This window comes from Nelumbo lutea, chromosome 3 (genome assembly GCF_056320005.1).
Source record: "Nelumbo lutea isolate HS-2025 chromosome 3, American lotus-T2T, whole genome shotgun sequence".
NCBI classification, from domain to species: Eukaryota; Viridiplantae; Streptophyta; class Magnoliopsida; order Proteales; family Nelumbonaceae; genus Nelumbo; species Nelumbo lutea.
This window is the reverse complement of record NC_142686.1, coordinates 78,556,192-78,565,084: the sequence shown is the minus strand read 5'-3', so window position 1 is coordinate 78,565,084 and position 8,893 is coordinate 78,556,192. Positions and strand designations below refer to the sequence as shown.

At 44.4% G+C, this 8,893-nt stretch overlaps 1 protein-coding gene across 1 annotated transcript; it reads right to left on the bottom strand.

Moving 5' to 3' along the window:
• Nucleotides 1–1,754: 1,754 nt before the first annotated feature.
• LOC148865902 (uncharacterized) lies at nt 1,755–5,841 on the bottom strand. The gene is made up of 2 exons (XM_088976398.1): nt 5,251–5,841; nt 1,755–1,913 (listed from the first exon to the last, which is right to left on the bottom strand). The coding sequence occupies exons 1-2, from the start codon at nt 5,839–5,841 to the stop codon at nt 1,755–1,757; spliced, it is 750 nt and encodes a 249-aa protein (XP_088832524.1).
• Nucleotides 5,842–8,893: the final 3,052 nt, after the last annotated feature.

Genomic DNA, 8,893 nt, shown 5'->3' with positions numbered 1-8,893 from the left:
AACGAAAGCCGAGTACATTGCCGTAAGTGAAGCTGCCAAGGAAGCTATGTGGATGAAGAAGTTCGTTCATGAATTAGGAGTGGTTTCGTCTAGCACATCACCCATCCTGTTGTTGTGTGACAATAATGGAGCCATCGCCTAAGCTAAGGAGCCTCAGGCCCACTCAAAGTCAAAGCACATCGAGAGGAAGTACCATGAACTATGGGAGATCGTTGGTAGAGGCGACGTCCTAATTCAGAAGGTAGCATCAGCGGATAATGTGGCAGACCCATTAACTAAGCCACTCACACAGAAGGTGTTTAAGAAACACATGGAAAGTATGGGACTCCGGCTTGTACCAGATTGGACCTAAGTGCAAGTGGGAGCTGTTGGACTGTTTTTGTATGCCCTTAGTTTCAATCAGTTTTGATGTACTTTTGATATTTAATGTAAATAAATGAAGTACATGTTTGATTCAAGTTTTGTGGTATACTTCTATGTAAGACACTAAAACTGGACACTTATTGAGACTTGTGTTGGTTTTAAATGTTCACAGTCATTGGATAAGTCTGGGGAGATTTATCCTACCAAGGCTGACACTGGTGTGCTGCCAACTGTTGGGGTGGCTTGTCTCAGCCACTAGGGTGAGACCCAAGGCACATGTAGTGTAGGATTAATTGAACCCTTGAACCAGACCAGATTTCCAGTATTGCCCTAGACCTTGGAGATTGATGGGCAAAATTGGAAAGTTACACCTGACCCCTAGACCCGATTATGGTACTGCACTAGGTGTCGGATTAGGCTGTCTTTGATATGCCAATCAGTGGGATCCTAAGCGAGGATCAAAACCTGGGTATGTTGGGACAACCTGAGAATTCATCTGAGTGGGTGATCATAGTGATGGGATCAGCCCCTTTGTCGGACAAAGGTAATGATCGGGGATGCAATCTCTCTGATGGAAACCAAACTGCCGGTAATTAATTTCAATCATTGGAATTTTGTTTTGCAAAATTTATATATATGAAATATATTTAGTATGGTTTCAAAATTGTTTGCAAATGGTTTTAATACCCGGGATCCATATAAGTAGAGAGTGCAGCATTGTTCCTTGCAGCCGAAGGAGAGGTCCTCTCTTGTCGAACAGTGCTTCATCATTATGGGTTGAGAGGTTAAGTGTAAGGCCATTTGGGATAACACCTGATGGGCTAATCTTGCACCTGCTCACAGTCCCTGGGTTTTTATAAGATGGCTTGGCCTAGGGACCACATAGTGTAAGTTTTGGGCCCATAGGGTCCATGTGATGGGCTCAAGGGGTTCACTGGGCTCTCCAGTGAATTCGGCCAGGCCTTGTAACAGAGGCTGGGCCGAACCATGTGGCTGGTGTGTAGATCAATGCTTGGGTCCCACGCTATACAAAGAAGCCCAACTGGGCAGCGGTGTAGAATGCTTTTTGAGCACATAACCTTATTGGGCCTAAAGCCCATTTCGAACTGGGCTGATTTGATCAGTCATTATTAAGGGGCGAATCTGAGATTAGCCAAGCCGCAGACCTCCATTGTCCTTGAATGTGTCACATATCTCCAAAAAGTTGGCCATGTGAGTGTTCGGATCTTCATTATCCAAGCCACAGATCTGAATTGTGTTCTGAATCATCTGGATGATTACTGGTTTGATCTCAAAGTTATTAGCAGTTATTGCTGATCTCGCAATGCTCGAGGCTGCCCCGATGAGGGTTGGCTTAGCATAGTCCATCATAGTCCTTTGCTTGGCCATTTTTATACTTTCAGGTTTCCCTTGCTTTGAAGCTCTAAGGTGGCGGTGGAGAGTTCGTTCAATCTCTGGATCGTAGACGATGCTCTCCTTTTCAATTCACCATCTATTTCTCTAGCTTCCTCCAGTTGCAGCCACCATCCATCTGTCACAGTTTGTTTTCTCTGTCAGAGAAAGATCAAGATTAGTTCTTGATATCAGTCCTTGTTGAATGGCTGATTCAATTTGGTGCTCATTGTCATCCACAGGCTTCTTGTGAAGGATTCAGTGTGTAGGACGCACCCTACTGGTTCTGTTCCACAGTTGCTGTGTCATCTTCAGCAGGAGCAGATCTTGGTTCCTTCTTGGGCGTAAACTCCAACTTTGGGAGAATTTTTTTCTTTGGATCAGGTATAATTATTCCCTTCACTTTTGGTTCAAACCTGATTTGGTTCTAGTTCAAGTAGGATCCTTGAATCTTGATTCTAAAATTAGGGAATGTGATTCTCAGTTGAAAGGTAGGTAGAAAATTTTTGAAATTCGCCCACCCATTCCACAATTGTTTTGGCATCCATACAATGGATTCTACCATCCCTTTCAGTTTCCAACTCCTTTTTGGAGTTTTTTCTCAAAAAATGAAAGTCATATTTCCTAATGATTAATTCAGATCTAATATTATCCTCATCTCTAAACAAAACTCCTTAACTAAGATGGATTCTAACTCTCTCTTTCTTTTTCTTTTTAGAAATACAGCAAGAATTTGAATCTAATAAAACTCTTTGATGATTCAACCAAATTCTTATTCTTACATGCTAAATTCGTATTGGGATTTCTCAATGATTTGGGCCGCTGCAAGGTTTTTCTGTGAACTGGGCTTCTGCTGCGAACTGGGCTTCTACTGCGACCTAGGCTTCTCTTTGAGTTTTCTTAGAATTCGGGCCCAATTTGTACCTCGATGTTGTCAGAATCTATAAAAACTCAAAACATAAAAGTTATAGAATGTTTCGTTATCTTTCCCATGCATCTTGAATCATATTAATCGGAGTCTGGATGGGTGAGTTATGCCCAAATTATCACATGGCACCGAAACTGTGCAAAATTACCCGATTAGCCTTGTTTTTCACCTAACGCCTTCTTTCGTGCCCTAAATCGAAATACAAGAATAGTGAGTCCAATTAGGCACTAAGTATAAAAGACTGAATATTAAGGGATAAAATGAAAGAATGGTACGATCCATCGTATGGACGCCAAAAGGGTTGCGGAATGGGTGGGCGAATTTCAAAAATTTCCTACCTTTCTTCCAACTGGGAATCGTATTCCCTAATTTTAGAATCAAAATTCAAGGATTCCGCTTGAACCAAACCAAACCATATTTGAACCAAAAGAGAAGGGAGAGATTATACCTGATCCGGAGAATCAATATCTCCCAACGTTGGAGTTCATGCCCAAAGAAGATCAGCTCCCACTGAATATGACACAGTGATGATGGAGCCGAACCAGCAATGTTCATCCCACGAAATAGGTTCTTTTGAAGAACTCGATGGAAGACTATGAGCACCACACGAACAATCAAGAACCTTCCTTGATCTTCTCTAATTGAGAACTCGAACTGGCAGAAAAGGTGGCGGCGGCTACTGTAGGAGAATGCTAGAGAAGAAGGTGGTGAACTGCTATTTTCTTCTCTAGGGTTATCTGAGATCCTATCTCAAGAATGCAGAGAGTGTTCTCCTAAACACCTAGGGTTTGAATTCAAGTAATTCAAAATTAGGGTTTTCCTCCTCTTTCTTGGTGATTAAGAAACCTCCTAATCATATTAGGAGTTGCCCTTATCCAAATCTGTATTTGGATTAGGACTCCTCTTAATTCTATCTGCAGATTAGATCAAGTTTCAGGCTTAACCTAATCGCAGATCCGCCCCTTTAAGTAACTAATCAAATCATCCCATATCGAAATGGGCTTTAGGCCCAATATGTATTAAGTGCTCAATAGTCTTCCAAACTACTACCCAGTTGGGCTTCTTTGTATGGCATGGGACCCAAGCATTGATCTACACATCAGCCACATGGGTTCAGCCAAGCCTCTGTTACAAGGCCTAGCCGAATTCACTAGAAAGCCCAGTGAACCCCCTGAGCCCATCACATGGACCCTATGGGCCCAACACTTACACTAAGTGATCCCTGGGCCAAGCCATCTTATAAAACCCAGGGATATGGGCAGATGCAAGATTAGCCCATCAGGTATTATCCTAAATGGCCTTACACTTAGCCTCTCAGCCCATAATGATTCAGCACTGCCCGACAAGAGAGAACCTCTCCCTCAGCTGCAAGGAATAGTGTTGCACTCTCTACTCACATGGATCCCAGGAATTAAAACCATTTGCTAACGTTTTGAAACCATATATAAGTATATATCATATATATAAATTTTGCGAAATAAAATTCCAGCGATTGAAATCAACTACCGGCAGTTTGGTTTCCATCAGAGAGAGTGCATCCCTGATCATTACCTTTGTCTGGAAAAGGGGCTGATCTCGTCACTATGATCACCCACTTAGATGAATTCTTAGACTATCCCAACATACCTAGGTTTTGACCCCCGCTAAGGATCTCTCTGATTGGCACATCGAAGACAACCCAATCCGACACCCAGTGTAGTACCATAATTGGGTCTAGGGGTCAGGTGTAACATTCCAGTTTTGCCCATCAATCTCTAAGGTCCAGGGCAATACTAAAAATCTGGTCCGGTTCAAGGATTCAAGTAATCCTACACTGCGTGTGCCTTGGGTCTCACCCTGGTAGCTGAGACAAACCACCCCAACACTTGGCAGCACACCAGTCTTAGCCTTGACAGGATAAATCTCCCCAGACTTATCCAACGACTGTGAATGTTCTAAACTAACATGAGTCTCATTAAGTGTCTAGTTTAAGGGTCTTACACAGAAGCATATCACAAAACATGAATCAAACATGTACTTTATTTATTTACACTAAATATCAAAAGTACATCAAAACTGATTAGAGCTAAGGGCATATAAAACTATCTAACAAAAAATATGATAATTTCCATTCTCACCAATGCCCTCATGAATTTATTGTAGCACATAGTTGCCCTCCTCCGGACAAAGGCATCATAGGTAAGGCAAGGTGAACGATCTTCGGTATAGTTTTCCCTCCAGCAAGGTATAGTGGGTTTCCTGTCACCTGAGTCATTTTGCCTCATTTTATCTTCGGGCAACCGTCCAGTTGATAGGAAGTTGAGGATGGGATCCATCCATGAAAGTTTGGCCTCTATGGGGAGTACTTGGACTTCTTTAATGGAGGGCCAAAGTAGCTTCTGGACCTGCACGGTCCAACCATGGGATCTGCTTGAGGTACTTGCCAACTTGGAAAGGGTGTCTGCTCGTGCATTCTCAGCTTGCGGGACCCATTATAGGGAGAAGCATTGGAAGTGGTGGACTAGATCTTGGACTTTGGTGAGGTACTTGGACATACTTTGTTCCCTGGTCTCATACTTGCCGTTTACCTGATTCACCTCCAGTTGAGAGCCACTGAAGGCTTCGATGTGTGAGGAGCCGAGGTCCCTAACAAGTAGTAGACCAGCGAGGAGGGCCTCATACTCGGTTTCATTATTTAATGCTGGAAAATCAAACCTTAGTGCGCACTCTAGGGCAACACCATCTGGGATGAGAAGGATGAGGCCTGCTCCGCTTCCTTTAGCATTGGAGGAACCATCGACAAAGAGCTTCCATGGAAGTTGATCCTCGTCGTCCACATTATCCTCCTCAGCATTTTCTGGGGGCTGGTGAAGGGCTCGGTTGAAGGTGCATTCTACTATGAAATCTGCCAAGGCTTGTGCTTTGATAACAGGCCTCGGCTGGTACTGATCAAACTCAGACAACTCGATGGCCGACTTCGGCAGGCGCCCCGAGGTCTCGGGCTTGGCTAGGACAACTTTGAGGAGTTGGTTCGTTAGGACAACTATAGTGTGGGCTTGGAAATACATCCGGAGTTTCCTTGCCGAAACCATGAGGGCGAAAGCCAACTTTTCTATCTCGGGGTACCTGGTCTCGATGCCACAAAGAACTTTGCTAGCATAGTACACTGGCTTCTGCATGCCATCTTCCTTGTTGAGGACTGAAGTAACTGCTTCGTCCCCGACCGATAGGTACAAGTACAGGGTTTCCCCTTCGGCCGGCTAGGTGAGGAGGGGAGGCGAAGTGAGGTATGCCTTGAGCTCATCAAAGGCGCATTAGCACTCCTCCGTTCATTGAAACTCTTTCAGCTTCTTGATGAAACAGAAAAAGGGTAGGCAGCGGTTGGCTGACTTTGACATGCAGCGATCGAGGGATGCTATTCGATTGGTGAGTTTTTGGGTCTCCTTCACCGTCAACGGGGGTGCCATGTCTAGTATGGCCTGTATTTTCTCAGGATTGGCCTCAATGCATCTCATAGTGACTACGAAACCTAAGAACTTGCCTGATGTGACACCGAAGGTACACTTGCTGGGGTTGAGTTTCATGTTATACTTCTGCAAGGTGTCAAAGGTCTCGACTAGATCCGAGAAGTGGGTCTTAGCTTTCAGGCTCTTCACTACCATGTCATCCACATAGGCTTCGACATTCCTCCCCATCTGTTCTTTGAACACCTTGTTGACAAGGCGCTGGTAGGTGGCCCCAGCATTCTTTAGGCCAAAGGGCATCACACGGTAGCAGTATGTGCCATGTTCGTGATGAGTGGGGTCTTCTCTTCATCATCTGGGTGCATCTTTATCTGATTATATCCATAGAAGGCATCCATGAAGCTGAGCAGCTCATACCCTGCAGTGGCATCAACGAGGTGGTCTATCCTCGGCAAAGGAAAACTATCCTTGGAGCAGGACCGGTTAAGGTCTGTGAAATCAATACAGGTCCGCCATTTCCCATTAGCTTTCTTTACCATAATCACATTTAACAATCAATCAGGGTAGTGTACCTTTCGGAAGAAGCCGGCGTCGAGTAACTTTTCAACTTCCTCCTCTATCCTTCCAACGTTCTAGTGCAAAGTTCCTCTTCTTCTACCGAACTGGCCTAGAGCTCGGGTCCACGCCCAGCCTATGTGTAATGACCAAGGGGTCAATTCTAGGCATGTTAGTGGCGAACCAAGAAAAGACATCGGCATTATGTCTGAGGAAACTTACCAGTTTGGATAGGCTCTTGGGGGGAAGGTTGGACCCGACACGAACTGTTTTGTCAGGCTCGTCCTCATCTAGGGGGACCGACATGAGGTCCTTGACCAGCTGGCCTCGGCTCGTTGGCTCCTTCCTGAGGTTGATCCCTTCTAGTGGCAAAGCTTCTTTATTCTTGCCCTTCAGTGCTACCATATAGCACTGACGGGCGGCATGCTGGTCCCCACGAACAACTCCAACACTGTGCTCAGTGGGGAACTTCAAGGCGAGGTGGTAGGAGGAGATGGTTGCCTGGAGTGCGTGAAGGGTTGGTCTCCCCATGATGACGTTGTTGGGTGAGCCAATCCTCACGACCAGGAACTTTGACATCCTTGTCACCTGCTGGGGCTCCACCCCTACTGTGACTGGTAGGGATATCTTGCCCACCAGTTTAATGATGCTGCTAGAGAAGCTTACTAGTGGGGCATCTACTTATTAGAGGCGCTCCGGAGCTATCTTCATCTTTTTGGAAGCTTCATAGAAAAGGATGTCGGGTGAGGAGCCACTGTCAACAAGGATCCTTTTGACTATGAAGTTCGCAATAATGGCCAAGATCACTAATGCATCGTCATAGGGGACTGCTACCCCCTTCAGGTGAAGGGATGAGAGATCCATCATATGGATGGACGAAACCTATAGGAAGTTTGGGAGAAATTTCAAAAATTTATCTCTCTCCCATGTGGGAATCGCATTCCCTATTTTAGAAAATTGCATTTTCAAGGATCAATCTTGAGACCAAACCGGACCAGATTTGAAACCAAAAGGGAGTGGAGGGATATACCTGATATGAAGTAATAATAACCTCCTAAGAAGGTCTTCACGCCCAAGGAAAAATCCAAAGACTGCTTCCACCAAAGATGACACGATGCAGGATGAAGCATAATCAATAGGACGACTCTTCAGCAAGAACCGAATTCTTCAACAAGAATGTAATGTAGGGCTAGGGGGACGACTTCAGATTACCTTTTCTACCAAAAGGTAATATCAAAATCCTTTCTTGATCGCTCCTGCAGTTGGAGATCGAACTAGTATGGTAGCAAGAGCAAGAGAGAAGAGGGCAGTGCAGTCAAATTGTGTTGTCTCTCTCTGGAATTCAGCAGTCTGTTAGATGATCTGAAGGTTCACCCTGCTCTTTTATTTATAGCCTTAAAGAGAGGTTCTCCTAATCCCATTAGGAGTTTCCTAACCCAAATCTTTTTATTTGGATCTGGACTCTCTTTAAGAGATAAGGATAATCCCTTATCTTATCTACAAATAAAGATCAGCCTTCCTAATTTAATCAGGAGTTTCCTGATCCAAATCATTATTTGGATCTAGACTCTATGAGTGGATAGGGATAATCCTTTATCCTATCTGCTGATCTAAATCCCAGAACTACCCTCTTTTAATAAATCTCATTAAGCCAGTTCGAATTGGGCTTTAGGCCCACTAAGTCTATCTACTCACTAGCCCCTCAATTTGCTGCCCAGTTGGTTATCCTTGTATGGGGTGGGACCAAAACATTGATCTACACATCAGCCACACAGATTTAAACCAGCCTCTATTACAAGGGCTGGCCGACTTCACTGTAGGAGGCAGTGAACCCCTGAGTCCATCACCATGGGCTCTTAGTGGGACCAACATTTACACTAAATGGTCCTTGGTTCAAGCCACCTTATAAAAACCCAAGGACTGTGGGCAGATGTAAGATTAACCCATTAGGTATTACCCCCAATGGTCTTACACTTAACCTCTCAACCCATAATGATCAAACAATACCCGACAAGAGATGACCTCTCCCTCGGCTGCAAGGTACAGTGTTGCACTCTCTACTCACATGGATCCCAGGAATTAAAACCTTTTGCAAACATTTTGAAACCATAATATATATGTATATCTTTATATAAATATATTTTGCAAAACAAATTTCAACAGTTGAAATCAACTGCCAGTAGTTCAGTTTTCCATCAGAGAGTGTGCATCC

What these genes read in the sequence shown, in the direction of transcription:
- LOC148865902 (XM_088976398.1), bottom strand. Translation starts at nt 5,841, where the DNA reads ATGCAGAAGCCAGTGTACTATGCTAGCAAAGTTCTTTGTGGCATCGAG. An exon ending in CTCAACTGGAGGTGAATCAG is followed by an intron (nt 1,914 to 5,250) that starts GTAAACGGCAAG and finishes TTTCTCTGACAG; the next exon opens with AGAAAACAAACTGTGACAGA.